Source organism: Gadus macrocephalus, chromosome 2, assembly GCF_031168955.1.
Source record: "Gadus macrocephalus chromosome 2, ASM3116895v1".
Lineage (NCBI taxonomy): Eukaryota > Metazoa > Chordata > Actinopteri > Gadiformes > Gadidae > Gadus > Gadus macrocephalus.
This window is the reverse complement of record NC_082383.1, coordinates 2,988,598-3,004,934: the sequence shown is the minus strand read 5'-3', so window position 1 is coordinate 3,004,934 and position 16,337 is coordinate 2,988,598. Positions and strand designations below refer to the sequence as shown.

The following is a 16,337-nucleotide window of genomic DNA, read 5'->3' as shown; positions in this document are numbered from 1 at the left end:
AAAAGCCCTCACATCTACATAAACAAAGGGCGGTCACCTGACCCGTCACGCTCCCGAGGGTTTAAAAAAAGCAGGACCTTATTCTTACACAATAGACCTTTGATTAGTGGCTTTTACAACGCAACAATTGGTGAAAAGTACATCAAATCAGCTTAACCACGGGGCTCTTTTTGAAACCCTCGTGAGCGTGACGGGTCAGGTGACCGCCCTTTGTTTATGTAGATGTGAGGGCTTTTATTACACATCCAATCAGCGGTAGACAGCCATAGGTCCCCATCAATTATCCTTGATCATGTTATTTACGCACCTAACACACTTTCAACCAGAGGAAAAAGGTTAAAACATGCAGATGGAAAAGATTGCATTATTTTTTAAGAGATAGGCTAAATATATATATAGATACATCAAAAATACAATGATAAAATCAATACAATCAACGTCTAATTTTTATATATTCCATCTTATTCATCCGGACCGCTTTACATTTCTCTAAGGTTTGCTATTTACATCTTCCTGATTTTATTCAATGTCTATACAATATATGTATATAAATGTAATGTATAATTTATTTTACCATGTAGACCGTAAAGAGTGAGTTTTATTTTGGGTAGGCCTACTGTTCCTTTAAATACAGTACCTTTAAAATGTGGTTTCTACTGAACTACACGTCCCATGAGTCACAGCGATGGGCGGCACCGCAGATGTGTTTTAAACACGTCGACCAATCAAACGCATCGAGTCTGGAGCGCGTACTTCGAAATACTCGTTTGTCATCCTATAGCCATTACCTATTTCAAAGTTGCTCAAAACCAGCCAATCCGTGGTGTTATTTAACATTGTGACCAATCCGGTGCCTGCTTGGTCGTAGTGAGGCGTAACCCTGAGAGGCCAATAGCGTGGCTGCTTTGGTTCAAATGCGGGGCGCGGGCGGGTCTAAGGCGGAATGGGGGCGGGTCCTTGAAGCGTGTCTACATTTGAACTGCTGCCTACAGTCTTACTACTTTACAGGCAGACTCTACACACTAAAACCACAAGTAATCCTAAAGCTGAGTTAAAAATACGGATGTCATAACATTCGGTGGATCCAAACACTGTAGTTGAAATTAATATCGGCGTAATTTGAATCATTCTAAGCGGGATCGAGAAGGACCAGAGACGACCACGATCCCAGATCAGAGATCCCTCCAAGTGAAATGAAAGCGGGCGGTAAGCAATCATTCAAATAATGTTATTTATTCACAATAAACAGTGAATAACATGCAAACACTCTTATGTATACACATATATGAAGTATTATTGCACGTTTGGCTGTGGTTTGTGTGCGTTGCGTTGAGTTATGTGTTTGGTTTGTCAACACCGATGGTTAGCAGTGACTTGGCTGGTTTGCCTGGTCAAGCAAGTTCAAGTTAAAAGTGGCTTTCTTTATATTACCCGAAAATAGGTCGTCTGCCTTGGCTTTTTTATGCTCCATGACAAAAAGTCAATGACAAATGCCTCAAGGGTGAGGACTCTTGAGATGCCCCATTCGAGGGGAGGTTAGGCAACAGGAGGGAAATTGTGGCGCTCATTTCCCTCACTGTCCACTCTTTAGTCGTGTTTCTCTAGGCTGCCTGGTGTAGCATGGTTAATATACACATCGACTATGTTATATATATATATATGTATGAGAGTGTGTAGTCATTTGAATTGGTGGGTCAAATTATTCATTCAACGATTTGGGTCGTATCACCCATGGGCTGTTAAGCTGATTCAAATGATAGCTGTTGCCTCCACCGAGGCTAGGCTACCTGCTGGTTTACATCATCTACTGTAACAGTGAATGAATGGAAGTGGCTACCGTTTTTGTCACTTAGGATTCACCAATATATAGTATATATATCTATATATCTATATATATCATCAGCTTAGCGCATTTGACTGCTGAATAGTTCATGTGTTATCGCTCGAATCAAAGATGGCGATTTTCTGCAGTGCTTAAACCCATAGTTACCCATGGCTTTCCTCTTGCTCCGATGTTAATCATTGTGTTTTGGTTTTTTCCAGTCGTCCACTGTCGTTGCTCCAAATGCTTCTCCATCCCGACCGCGCGGAAGAGGGTCCGCAGGCGAGCTGAGGCCCAGACGCTGCTGTCCCTCCCAGAGGAGGTGCTGCTCTGCGTCCTCCAGTGCCTCTCCGCCGAGGACCTGCTGGCTGTCCGGGCAGTGAGTACACACAGGGACACACACGTGCACACACATGCACCCGGACACACAGGGACATACACACACAAGGACACAAACACACAAGGACATACACACGCACACAAGGACACACACACACAAGGACACACATGCTCATGGACACACACACACACACACACACACACACACACACACACACACACACACACACACACACACACACACACACACACACACACACACACACACACAGATGGACACACTTTGACAAGTATCCACTACATGTGGCACACACAGACGACCTCACGATATTTACTCTCCACACACACACACACACAAGCCTCTGCGACCACCTGATCCCCTGGCTTCAGCGGAGTGTAACTTGGCGTACGTCTGCCCCAGGTCCACTCCCAGCTGAAGGACATCGTCGACAACCACTCCAGCGTTTGGGCCCGGGTCAGCTTCCGGGACACCTGGCCGGACCCCAAAAGTGTCTGGCTGTTTGAAAGGTTAGTTCTTTAATAATATAAAATAATTACAGTATGTGTACTTGTCTTTTGCTACGATATAGTACGGTGATCCTGTTTTGACATGCCATTCTCTTTCTTTCCCCCACCAGAGCCGCGGAGAAGGGGAACTTTGAAGCCGCGGTGAAGCTGGGGATCGCCTATTTGTACAACGAAGGACGTAAGTAGGGATGCACCGAATATTCGGCCACCGAAAATGGCCCAAAACATAATGTTCGGTTTCGGCCGAAGGAGTAAAAAGGCCGAAAATAATACACCGAACATTTTTATTTTTGATTTAAAAAAAATATATATATATATTGTTTTACTCATTTATTACAAGACAAAAAAGGTTTTAAAGGACATTTAATTGTTTGATTCATGCATCCCTAGACGTAAGTCACCCCCTCTCCTCACCCTGCAACCCCCCCGAGAGGGACGCCGTTTCTCACTCTGCTCGTTCTGCTTCTGTCCCGTCCCGTCCCCCAGCGCTGAAGTGCGACGAGGGGCAGGCAGATGTGTGCGGCCGCAAGGCGTCCCACTACTTCAGCCTGGCGGAGGCGCTGCACCCTGCCGCCACGGACCCCTTCACCTGGGTGTTCATCCGCCCGCCCTGGTCTCTGGTGGGCAGCTGCTGCAAGGCGGTGGTCTTCCACCGCCTCAAGGCCCAGTGCGAAGCGAGCGTGAGTACTTTGCGTAGTGGCTGTTTGCTGCACAGGCCCGTCAAAGAGCTACTTTGATACCAATTCACTATGGTTTGCGTGTTATGATTGATTCAATTTAATTTCTGATTTATTGATCATCACTCGTCTTCTCATCGTGATAAGCATGACCTGTGTCGACGTCCACAGTTTTTTCTGATCACAAATTCTTCAACTTTGCCTGCGACTTGCCTTAAATCGGAAACTTAACCCTAAGACCCAATGAGTCCATCACGGACCACGGCGTGGTGTCTTTGGTTGTTTCCACGGAGGCTGTGTGTGGGAACAGGGCTCTAATGTGACGGTGTTCTCGTTTGTTGTTTAGCAGGAGAAGAAGGGGCCACTGCTGCACTCCCTGGCCAGAGTTCTGCTGTGCTTTGACGTGAGTGTGACTACAGTGTGACTACAGTGACTACAGCGTGACTACAGTGTGACTACAGCGTGACTACAGTGACTACAGCGTGACTACAGTGAACTGAGTAAAAATTCTCAGTTCCAAAAAAAAATCCGGAGAGACATGCTGAATAAATAACCGTTTTCAACTCAAAAATAATCGTTTGAATAATCTTGATTTCAATATTGACCAGAGTAATCATTATGATTCTTCCCATAATCGAGCAGCCCCAGTGCGACTACAGCGTGTGACTACAGTATTACTACAGTGTAACTACAGTATTACTACAGTGTAACTACAGTGTAACTACAGTGCTACTACAAGCTGAACAGCACGGCTAGGCTGGGACAATGGCTGCAGGCCCCGGGCGTGGACAATACTTGCTTGTAGTTTTCTGTCATGAGTTAAGCTCAGCTCAGTGGCTGAGGGAGTTGGATGTAGTACATGGCTGCCCCCCTCTTTCTGATGACGTGACACGGGTCACCCGGACGTCGTGTCCATTGAAAGGGAACCGTTCATTAAACCGCGTGTGTCTTCCCCCAGGACGAGGAGATGCACACGGGGGCGTTGGCCATGCTGAAGGAGTCCGCCCAGGCCGGCTGCCTCCAGAGCTCGTACCTCCTGTGGGATCAGAACTACAAGGCGTCGGTGAGTTTGAATCCCCTCCCAGACCTCCGTGCGTCCTTCTCCGTCAGCAGCACCCCGGCCTGGACCAGGTCTGGGTCAGGGTTTGGCTTTTAACTCGGCAGGTAGAGCGGGTTCACTGGTAACCAGAAGGTTGCTAGTTCAATCCCCCGCTCTTCCTAGCTTCCTAGAGTGTTGAGTTGTCCCTGAGCAAGACACCTCACACCAACGGCTACCGGCTTTGAATAAATCTGCATTCTGCATTTGCAAAAGGCCCTTAAATGTAAATATGTATTAATGTGAAGGTCTAACACAGAGGCCGAGGCCTGTAGATGTAGGGTCACTCGCATGAAAGGAAAAGAATCCCAGACGGCAGTAGGGATCAGAAGGGGCCTCCGTTTAAAATAATTCAAATTTATTCCTCAGCATTACTGCTTCGCGTTGTGCTTTGTCACGACCCCATACTTAAAAAAAAAAAAAAGACCTGCAGAGGTGTCAGCTGAAATTCTACCGCACACAAAAGTGCTTCACTTAGTATTCCTCCCGGGATATTTTCCTCCTCACCGTTGCGCTTCCTTTTTTCTGCTTGTGATACGCAGGGCCTGTTATTCCCCGTGCGTGTGTCCTGTGTTCTAAAACGCTGTCTCATCCTGTGTGTCCCGTGTTCTGTCTCAGATGTCGGACCCGGGCCGGTTCCTGCAGTCTGTTCGAACGCTCCGTGACTACGCTGCCAAAGGCTGCTGGGAGGCACAGGTGGGTGCCGGGGGGGGGGCAGATGGCTGTTTGGTTTGGCCCATTACACCGGGGACCGGGTAATGGAGGGGGGAGGCGGGGGTGTGGATTCTGTTGTTGATTCTCTTTATTTATGCACCAGCGCTGTTTTTCATCCTCGCTCGGACATTTGTAGTTAAAAATATGTTGAGGGGCTGGAAATGGGCAGACTAACGAGTTCCGGCCCCTCTCTCTGCTTCGTCTGCCCCTCTAATGGGGGTTTAAACGGGGGCTCGTCGGAGGGTCCCCTAATGCAGACGGCCCATGTGCAATTACTGCACTAGTCAATGATGTTGTTGACGTTCGTGACAGCCCCTACTTGGAACCACTTTTTTGGGAAACCGATGGGGTTCCAAGTATTGGCTGCGACGATTTATCAACCGGCTAATGGTCTAATTTAGTTCTCTTAGGGGGGTGTTTTTATGTTTATTTAAGTTAGGTTTGCCGAAATTGGCACCAAATCGACAGGAAAATAAGAACCCTGGGGTGCATTTGGAGTGAGCGCCCTCCCTCCTCCGTGAGGTGTCAGAGCCGTGACGCTTGCCCCTCCGTCCCCAGCTGTCCCTGGCCAAGGTGTGTCTGAACGGGAACCCCCTGGGCCTGGAGGGCAAGGCCTGCGTGGAGCAGGTGGCCCAGTTCTTCAGCTCCTCCCCGCACACGCCCCGGCCCCGCGCCGCCGAGACGCTGAGGAGGGGCATCAAGGACACCATGAGGTGGGTAACAGGGGGGCATCAAGGACACCATGAGGAGGGTAACGGGGGCATGAAGGACACCATGAGGAGGGTAACGGGGGCATGAAGGACACCATGAGGAGGGTAACGGGGGCATGAAGGACACCATGAGGAGGGTAACGGGGGCATGAAGGACACCATGAGGTGGGTAACGGGGGGGCATCAAGGACACCATGAGGAGGGTAACGGGGGGGCATCAAGGACACCATGAGGTGGGTAACGGGGGCATCAAGGACACCATGAGGAGGGTAACGGGGGCATGAAGGACACCATGAGGAGGGTAACAGGGGGGCATCAAGGACACCATGAGCTGGGTAACGGGGGCATCAAGGACACCATGAGGAGGGTAACGGGGGCATCAAGGACCCCATGAGGAGGGTAACGGGGGCATGAAGGACACCTTGAGCTGGGTAACAGGGGGGCATCAAGGACACCATGAGGAGGGTAACAGGGGGGCATCAAGGACACCATGAGGAGGGTAACAGGGAGGCATCAAGGACCCCATGAGGAGGGTAACAGGGGGCATCAAGGACACCTTGATGTGTCCTCAGAACTAGATCATGTATACTCGAGTATATATCGGAGGAATTTCCGATACTGTTAACGGTATCGGAACCACTGAGTTTAAATACTCGCTTTGGAGGATCCAACCATGGATGATAGTTTGCAGTGTTTCATTTTGTTGGATGATTCATGCAAACGTCGTGGGTGGGCATATGGCCACGGTATTGTAGAGGAAGCCCCCGTCAGTCTCTCTGTGTTACTCTATGGACAACTGGCAGCACTGCACGCAGCCATGCGAGAATTCAGGTGTGGGGGCGCGCCAAATGCAATACGTTTTAACATAATTATTGTCATTAGAGGAACGTTGTTGAAAAAAAAATACAGACAGGAAGACGGTGTTGTCTTCTGTGGAAGATGAGAAACGCATGACGACACTGTTGGTGGCATCAGCTCTAATAAGGGGGGAAAGGAAGGAATAATAGATAGAAAAAGAGGTGACTCGATTATAGAGATCACATTTTTGATTGTGTCGAACAGAAGCAACCGTATTATTCAACCCAGATGACGGGGATGGCTACGAATCGCAGACCGAAAACTGTTTGTGCGAACGCTAATGCCCAAATGAAAGTGTGCTCCCGTGCTGTTTGTTATCATCTTACGTCTTATTTCTTTTCTTTCAAATGGTGTGAAAACGAAACTAGCGACGATCAGCCAATCTAAATTTCCAAAAACATGGACTTGATCCGGACGGCGTTGCCCTCCGTTGGGTCACCCGGTGCCCACTAGGGATCGACCGATACAGATTTTTTAGGGCCGATACGATACCGATATTTTTTCGTCAGCCTTAGCCGATACGCCGATACCGATTTTCTTGAGCCGATATTTAGAGCTTTTTCTCAGAAGGGTGGCTGGCGTCTCCCTTAGGGATAGGGTGAGAAGCTCAGCCATCCGTGAGGAACTCGGATTAGAGCCGCTGCTCCTTTACTTAGAAAGGAGTCAGCTGAGGTGGTTCGGGCATCTGGTAAGGATGCCCACTGGGCGCCTTCCTTGGGAGGTGTTTCAGGCACGTCCAGTGGGGAGGAGACCTCGGGGAAGACCCAGGACTAGGTGGAGAGATTATATCTCAACACTGGCCTGGGAACGCCTCGGGATCCCCCCGTCAGAGCTGGTCAATGTGGCCCGGGAAAGGGAAGCCTGCTTGAGCTGCTCCCCCCGCGACCCGACCCCGGATAAGCGGTCGAAAATGAGATGAGGGGATGAGATATTTAGAGCCGATACTGCTTTTGCTCCCTCAATCATAAAAATAACACTGATAACAAATGTTACAAGTCTCAATTTAAAAAAAGGAACATTTATTGAACTTCAATATAAAAAACAATATTTAACAAATAGTAAAAACAGGTGAGGTAGAACAAGTAAGAACAAGTAGATGAACAATATTTAACAAATATTAAAAACAGGTGAGTTAGAACAAGTAAAAAATAAAAAAAACTAGGCGGAAAAAATATCGGCGAAAATCAGCCGCGTATCGGCCGATACCGATACACGTAAAAACCGCGAATATCGGCCGACAGATATATCGGTCGATCCCTAGTGCCCACGCACCCTGTGCCCGGTTTAACCCCCCCCCCCCCCCCCTCTGCGCCAGGTACATCCTGGTGGACTGGCTGGTGGAGGTGACCACCATGAAGAGCCTGTCCAGCCTGACGCTGCAGGTGACGGTGGGCTGCGTGGACCGCTACCTGGGCCGGCGCTCGGTGCCCAAGGCCCGCCTCCAGCTGCTGGGCATCGCCTGCATGGTGGTCTGCACCCGGTGAGCCCCCCCCCCCCCCCCCCGGCCGCCGCACTAGAAGAAGAAGAATAATAACGCATTTTATTATAAAAAGCGCCTTTCAAGGTACCCACGGGCGCTGTACAAAGGAGATCCATGAAGTCAATACATGTAGTCACGCAGTCAGGGACACTATGGACTTAATACACTCAGAGAGGGACAGTCAGAGAGCAAGAGACTGGGGGGGGGGGGGGGCAGTCACTAGAGACTGGGGGGGGGCAGACACTAGAGACTGGGGGGGGGCAGACACTAGAGTCTGGTCGGACTGAGGGGGGGGTTTAGGTACTGAGTAGGTTTTGGGGTTTAGGATGGTCTTTATTGCTTTGGACTATTGACACCCTTCTTGCTTTACGTAACGCATGTTCTGAATTTGAATAATATTATTCAAATTATTATGTTTTCTTTTTTTCATTATTCTATTTCTGCCTGTTAACTGGCAGCGAGCTCGAGGACTTTCGGTCCGGGAGGTTTTGAAACGTGTCTGTTGCTAAATTAAAGTTGGCAGATCTTCTGTTGCCGGGACAGTAGTTCAATAATGTTGTTTGCTGCCGTTTGCTGCTCTTTTTTCCGTGCCAGCTGTCCATGCACACCGAGGTTGACCCAGTCACCAGACTCACTGTTTGTTCACCGCCCGTTCCACCACCAGGTACACGAGTCGGGACATCCTGACCATCCGCGAGGCCGTCTGGCTCACGGACAACACCTACAAGTATGAGGACCTGGTGCGCATGATGGGCGAGGTCATGGCCGTGCTGGAGGGCAAGATCAGGGTGAGTTTCAACGTCGCCGTTTTGTTCGCGAGTCGCTCCCCCAAAAGCAGCTCAGGAGTCGCGGTGAAGACCTCTGCGATTTATGCATAAAACCAGCTTCACTTTCCCTGTGATGCACGCCTGTCTTCCAGCTCTGGTTAGAGGGACTGTGTAGGAACGGTTCATGCATGAATCACTTTATATTGCCAGTCTATAAACAGCCTGTGGGCTGTTTACTCAGAAAATGGGAAGAAAGTGTAAATTGCAAAAAACATTTATGTATATATAGATTTTATCTGAAGTTTTATATATAGTTTCAGAACTATATAATCTGTGCATTTAATGTCCATTACATCCACCAGTCCGGTTGTCAGTTTATTTATGATAATAACTAATATTCGTACACGTTGTGCACCTTTTGACGTGTGATTTGTTTGCGTTTCCATCTACGGACAAATCGATCTGTTTTCTAAAATGGCCGCCGACCTAAACCTGCGATAATCCCTCCCAGTGTTTGTGTATCAGTTGGTGACGGTGTCACTGACCTCTGACCCTCCCCCTCCCTCCAGACGCCCATGCTGCTGGACTACGGCAAGGTGCTGCTGTACCTGCTGCACCTGGAGTGGCGCACCGTGCACCTCTTCAAGTACATCTGCGAGCTGTCGCTGCTGCACTCGGCCTTCGCCACGGCGCCGCCCGCCAAGCTGGCCTGTGCCGTGCTGCTGCTGTCCCGGGCGCTGCATCACTACGGTAACGCAACCTTCAGGACCCCGCCCCTGAACCACCCGACCCGTGTCCACCCTGACCTCACCTGTGTTGAGGTCGGGTGGCTAGATTAGTACCTGGCATCGTGTAGCATCTTATCCTGGCTATCTTTGTTGTTTACAGGGAATGGGTTAACCTAGCGATCGTTAGTGCTTGGCACCAGTGTTGTCAGATCGGGGCCAGATCCCCGCCCAATCTGGCCACCAGTGTTGCCTTGCTGCTGCCAAGGCTGCCAAATTGGGAAGGAAACCTGGCCCAATCTGGCAACACTGCTTGGCACTTGGTTCTATAAACATCCTTACTGTACGGACAGCGATATGTTGTTGTTTCTTCTCCTTCTGACAAATGTACTTTGTAAGTCGCACTGGATAAATGTCCATTTAAATGTAACTCAGTAGGGGGGGTTTGCTACACCCAATGTTCCGACATCATGCAGAAGGTCTTCTGTTCCCCGGTGTAACCTTCTCCTCGTCCGTCTGTCCGTACAGCTCCCGTTTGGCCCAGACAGATGGTCGAATACACAAGCTTCTCCAAACAAGACCTCACCACACACGCTCTGCAACTCTACGTCAAATGGTGAATACATTCTCCTTCTTATGGTCTGGTCCTGTTCCAAAACGATACAACCGCACACGCACACGGACCAAAGTGTGTGCGTGTGTGTGTGTGTGTGTGTGTGTGTGTGTGTGTGTGTGTGTGTGTGTGTGTGTGTGTGTGTGTGTGTGTGTGTGTGTGTGTGTGTGTGTGTGTGTGTGTGTGTGTGTGTGTGGTCTTCGCCGCCGTGTTCAAGTCATTCATTAGTTCCTTGATTCGTGCACTTGAGGTCCCGGCAGTCTGCCGTGCAGATGACTTGAGCTGTGTGGGTCGGTGTGTAGGAGGTGAAGAGAGAGAGCTGTCTGCCCTCCACGGTCTCTCTGAAGATGAACGTGCGGAGGCACTTCTCATTATTACTTTATGCCAAACTCTAACTGCTTGGATGATTTGTCTTTTTATGTTTTGTGAGGGATATTTTCAGCAGTACCGCAGAGATGCGGTAGTAATGGTTTTATATTTAAATGTTTTGTAATTCTGCTGGTTTTATTCTGCTACCTGCCAGTAGCCAAGATCTTGTGTTGTGTCGTAACGCTTCTCATTTTGTGGCCGATGCTCATTTCACTGTCTTCCACCCCGGTCGACCGGCTTTGACTGGTTTTTATTTAAGATGCAAAAATAAGCCATTTATAATGTGACATTAAATGACCTTTCTGTGCCGTGAATGGACAGGCACGTCTGCCTCCTCGGTATGTGGCTGCTTGTCTGTGTTTCTCTTTGTGTATTTCCAAACGGATCCCTAAATGGGTCGTACCAGTCGGCGGCTGGATGAATCACATGTTGGCGCAGGTCGCCAAATGGAGAAATAACAAGATTTTCCATTTTTTATGTCATTATAAATATTTCATGGGCTTGTGTAGAAGGTAACAGTTCTGCTCCTCCCCCCCCCCCCCCTAAACCTCCGCTTTCCCGGGTGAAGCTCGATTTGGTAGATTCAGTTTTTTTTTTCTCCGCCAAATAATGAAGAGTGAATCTCTGTGGGCGGACAGGTTTTGTTCTTCGTGACGTGCAACGTTTGAAACGCGTCCAACGTTGGTTCCTCCCGTCGTCCTCAGCCTCACCCCTCCGTCTAACCCTTTGGTCTCTCCCATCCTCCCTAGCTTCACCCGTCTCTCTAACTCTTTGGTGTCTCCCGTTCTCCCCAGTTTCAGTCCCGACGTTCCCAAGGACTACCGCCACGTCTCCCTGACCGCCGTCAAGCAGCGCTTCGACGACGAGGCGTACCAACAGATCAGCCTGGAGAAGGTATTGCCCCCCCCCCCCCCCCCCCTCCCTTTATTAGCAAGGAAGAAATCTAGAGAAGGAACGCAGAGTAGGGGATCCCTCCTTCATGGGATCAGGTGTGCAACGGTTGCCATTGCATACATACACGCATGCATGCATGCATGCATGCATTAATACATACATACTTACATGCATACGTACATGGGTTCTGGCCAGTCGCATCCAGTTGCAGTCAACGCAAAACAACACACCATCCACGCACTTGGACCGCCGTGCCTCACTGTGCCCCTTCTCTGACCCCCCCACCCCCCCCCCAGGTGGTGGACTTCCGGGAGCTGTGTCAGATCCTGGAGGTGCCGGAGGTGGAGCCCCCCATGGACCCCCCCAGCCCCACCGGCTCCCCGGCCGACATCCACACCTTCCTCTGCTCGCCCTCCAGCAACAACAAAAGGTTGGCCCCGCCCCCCCAGCACCAGCTGCCCCCACCCCCCCACCCCACCCTCCAGCCCTCTGTTGGGGACTCTCAAGCCCGGTTTATAATCCTGCAGGGACGGCTTAGCTCAGGGGGTAGAGTGGTTGTCTTGTAACCGAAAGGTTGCTAGTTCGATCCCCGGCTCCTCCTGGCTGAGTGCTGACGTGTCCCTGAGCGAGACACCCTAAACTGCTCCTGGCGAGCTGGCTGTCGCCTTGCATGGTCGACTCTGCCTCTCCTCCCCCCTGCTCCTCCTCTCCTCCCCCCTCCTCCCCCCCTGCCCTCCTTCCTGCGGGCTGTGTTACTGTTGGCTCTGCGGCCGGCTCTGTCCATACGGTGTTTGTTGTGCGATCGTTAGGCAGTGACTCACCGCAGCCCACTGTGTCTCCCCCTCCCTCTCCCTCCTCTCCCCCTCCCTCTCTCCCCCCCCCCCCCCAGGAGAAAGGATGACGACCTGCAGGCAGACCGGGGCACGCCCACTGCCGAGCTGTCCCCCCAGGAGGAGACCTTGCTGGGGGAGATGCTGGACTGGAGCCTGGACGCGTCCGGCTCGGGCTACGAGGGCGACCTGGAGGAGAGCGAGCTGGAGAGGGACGGAGAGGGTGAGTCTTTTATACCGGGGGGGCCCTCTGGGGCCGATGACGCCGTGGGCACAGTGTTGAATAATAACACTAAAGGGTCCTTGTTTGTTATTCAGTGTAAAAGGTCACTCCTCTTGGCTACACAGCATGGACCAGTCCTTTTTTTTTTTATATACCAAAAAATATAAAGTGACAGTGTGTACCATTTACTAATGTATATTTATTATACCTTTTCCGGTCAAATGATCTGCAGTACATGCCGATTATAGCTCAGAGTAGCACCCATCCCATACATTTGAATTTCCCCCCTTTACCTGATAAGTTAACCGCCCCAAAATAGATTCTACTCCCGGCCTGCAGGGGGCGTGGTCCCCGTTCTTTTACGGGGACCGCTCTCCTCACGTTCCACAGCGGGAAGTTGGATAGGGGGGGGGGGCGGAGGGAGTCGATCGATCCGTTGGTCTCTTTTTAATTTGTCTCTCGGTGCAGATTGTCTGGGTAGTAGTCATTAGGCTTCTCCCCATGACCACATCTCTCGGGAAGGCCTGTCTGCGATGCCCCCTGATTAGGAGGGGTCCCCAGTCCACTGTTATGATGTGGGGGGGGGCAGGATGACCAGCGCTGCATGAGTCAGCCGGCTGTCACTGGATGAGCTCATTGGTACAGATAACATCAAGATGGTAATGCGGCCCCGATCGAATACAATGGCGTTGCCCCCCCCCCCCCCCCCTCCCGGTGGACGCCATTATACCCAGATGACAGCTCTGTCTGCAGGTCACTTCCTTTCCTCTGTACGCCCATGAAGACGAGTTCTGCTGGACCAATTACAGACCGAGGCGATGAAGGGATAGCCGACTCGCTGCCCTCCACACACAGACCGACGGCTCATGTTTTAAACAGCGTGACCGTATTAATTTACAAATGAAGGTCGTGCCGTCCTCTTTTCCCCTAATTCTGCTCATCTTCTCGTGTTGGGATTAGCGCAACACTGCCCCCTACGGGCAGCAGCCACACGCCACCGACTGCCTTCCATGTCCACAGTCGGTCGACGATTGAGAGACGCTGTGCTTGGACACCTGTTCTCTGGCGCGATAATTGGAGCGATATTTTTATTCATTGCGTTTAGACTTGTTTTTTTTTAAAGGTCAGTGCATTGAAGGACGTTTCTGTTTGCGTGTGACATCGTCCCTTGGATACAAACAAAATCTGTCTGAGCGTGCTTTCGTCCGAGAGTTCACCCGCATAGCCCACCCCTCCTATATGCACTTATGTATGTATGTATGTACGTACGTACGTCCGGGCACTTAAAAATAGGACTTGGCATCGTGTAGCGTCTTCTCCTAGCTATCTTTGTTGTGTACGGGGAATGGGTTAACCTAATGATTGTCAGCGCTTGGCACCTGATACTAGGAACATCCTTACTGTAACGACGGTGATATATTGTTGCTTCTCCTCCTTCGGTCAATTGTACTTATTGTAAGTCGCTCTCTGAATAAAAGCGTCTGCTAAACGCCCTGAATGTAAATGAGGAGGTTCACGGCGTTAACCTCGTCTCCCGCTCGTCTTTTTTTTTTGTTTTTGTTTTTTATTAGCATCCGTCAACGCCATCAACTTGCACGAGTGGTTTGACGCCGCCGACGGTCCGGACCCCGATCTAGACCGCCGGATGGACCTGGACCTGGACCACTCCCGGGACCAGGGTGCGGACCGCTGCCGGGACCACTGCCGCTCCCTGTCCAGCGCCGAGAACAGCTTCTGTGAAGCGGAGCGCGGCGGCGGGGAGGCGTCGGAGTGCGGCGGTAGCGGCGGCGGCGGCGGCGGCGGTAGCGGCCCGGCCCGGACCCGCAGCCGTTCCCGCGCCCCGCTGCCCTTCTCCCCCCTGGAGCTCCAGAGCTCGGGCTACGCCTCCATCCACTGCTCCAGCTCCTCCCCCACCTGCTCCTACTCCGCCCTAGTCCCCTGCGCCGTCAAAGACTTGCCCGCCGCCGGTGGCCACGGCGGCGCCCACGCCTCCCCGGGCTTCCGTCTCCTGGTGCCCATGCAGCGGCCTGCGGTCTTCTCCTGCAAGCAGGTGAAGAGGAAGAACGCGGCGGCGCACAGCGGGGGGGAGATGGAGGTGGAGGAGGCGGAGAGGGAGGCGGGCTTTCTGAGCCTGTGAACGATCGGCGTACGGCCGCCCCCCCTCTGGGTTCTCTCCTCGGGGTCGGTATGCCGCAGCTCCAGCACTTTCCTGTCCGTCGTGGCTATTTTACTGACGCGCGTCTGCGTGCACTACTCTCTGCCACCGCCAGGAGTTGTATTTAAAAAAAAAAAAAAAAAAAAATAGCTTTAAGACGGAGAGAGAGAATAAAGATTTTAAAAAAAGAGGAAGTGTATTTAAGTAAAACAAAAGGAAAACGTTTGATTTCAGGTCCCATCTTTCACGTCGGGTGTTTTTACTGGTTGGTCGTGTCAGACCTCCTGTTCACCTGGACCACTGGCTCCCAGTCCAACCCCCCCCCCCCCCTCTATACTCTGCTGGGAGCCTCCCGGAACAGGACTCTGCTCAGGGGGCCGAGAGGGCCACAGACTCACGCAACACGCTAGCTCGGATAGTTTCAGGCGCATAAAAGGTTTTCGGTTTTTATTTCATGAATCAACTGTGAGAACATGTTATGTATATTTTTATATATATATTTATATATATATATATATAGAGATACATGTATTTAAAAAAAAAAAAAAAGGAAGAAAAAAAAACTAACGCACTGTCGGTATAAAAGAATAACCACTTGTGATACCTTGGGAGATGTTATTAGCAATTTATTATTTTTGAATTAAAAAATTAAATGTATTTTAGCATTTTCAATTGTTGTGTACGTGTGGGACGTTGCTATGTGATCTACTGCCTGCTTCGTCTGCCTCCAAATCTACCTGTAGAGAAGACTGTGAACGTGGTTCTAATGTCTGGGTCGGGCGCTCAGCACCTGGAGCTGGAGGTGAAGCGTTGAGGCAGCGTGGCGGAGGACCGCGTCCTCCACACAAAAAAAACGTGCGAGTCTTGTTGCACGGCTGAAAGCAGACAAAAAACGCTGTCTGCTAGATGTGAACGCGGCCATGGGTAGACTTGCGAAACGACTCCGCTGTTGTGTTTCTCTGACGCGCCTTAACGACCCGCCCGATCACGCAGAATTCCATGGCCGCGCTGGGCAGATGGAACCCAAAAAGTGTTGGTTCTGCGATCGGGATCCTCAGTATTTTTCCATAACTTGCAAAGTCCCGGAGAAACGCGTACAGACTGCTGTTGAAACAATCAAATATGAATTAAGGGAATTATGTGGATGTGTTTTACTCGTTCGGAGAAATGGTAGATGTCTAAGCCTTACTTGATGTGGTTATTTGAGTACTGTACTCACTTGAAACTGTTCTTTGCAAATGGTGATGTGACTTTTGTATAAAAAAGAAGGTTCCTTTAGAAGGTTAGTCTCCTGTGATAAATGTTCATATGTATAGTGGAGACTGAAGCTTGTTTTTTTGCTGTATTCCAAAATCTATAAAGTTTAATGTTCACACTTTTTTTTTTGTACATTGCTGTCTAGTCTTGATGTGAATACCTAATTATATTACTTTTCAATAAAATAATTGTTTACATAAATAATAATCCTATTCAATCTTTGTGTAATTCGTTTTTACCAATATTTTTGCAGACGCATAATAACCAAATTATAAGAACA

At 50.3% G+C, this 16,337-nt stretch overlaps 1 protein-coding gene and 1 long non-coding RNA gene across 3 annotated transcripts; both read left to right on the top strand.

The window, feature by feature from the left end:
- The first annotated feature begins 929 nt into the window (after nucleotides 1–929).
- On the top strand, nucleotides 930–16,269 carry ccnf (cyclin F). Of its 2 annotated transcripts, none has more exons than XM_060075962.1 (17): nucleotides 930–1,206; nucleotides 2,044–2,201; nucleotides 2,583–2,689; nucleotides 2,800–2,867; nucleotides 3,176–3,369; nucleotides 3,716–3,769; nucleotides 4,325–4,429; nucleotides 5,081–5,158; nucleotides 5,735–5,889; nucleotides 8,060–8,224; nucleotides 8,889–9,012; nucleotides 9,561–9,741; nucleotides 10,245–10,332; nucleotides 11,493–11,592; nucleotides 11,889–12,022; nucleotides 12,482–12,645; nucleotides 14,217–16,269. In XM_060075962.1, the coding sequence occupies exons 1-17, from the start codon at nucleotides 1,194–1,196 to the stop codon at nucleotides 14,780–14,782; spliced, it is 2,454 nt and encodes an 817-aa protein (XP_059931945.1). In that variant the 5' UTR covers nucleotides 930–1,193; the 3' UTR covers nucleotides 14,783–16,269. The 2 variants fall into 2 exon arrangements, with proteins under 2 accessions (XP_059931945.1, XP_059931939.1); XM_060075956.1 differs by having other exon boundaries at nucleotides 931–1,206; nucleotides 3,713–3,769.
- LOC132474023 (uncharacterized) lies at nucleotides 7,678–7,919 on the top strand. Its single transcript, XR_009529549.1, has 2 exons — nucleotides 7,678–7,836; nucleotides 7,881–7,919. It is a non-coding gene; the product is annotated as an uncharacterized LOC132474023 (long non-coding RNA).
- Nucleotides 16,270–16,337: the final 68 nt, after the last annotated feature.

Bases quoted from the DNA above. Each gene is read 5' to 3' on its own strand.
- ccnf (XM_060075956.1), top strand. The intron at 3,770-4,324 runs GTGAGTGTGACT...GTCTTCCCCCAG, and splicing joins GAGTTCTGCTGTGCTTTGAC to GACGAGGAGATGCACACGGG. The intron at 8,225-8,888 runs GTGAGCCCCCCC...TTCCACCACCAG, and splicing joins TGCATGGTGGTCTGCACCCG to GTACACGAGTCGGGACATCC.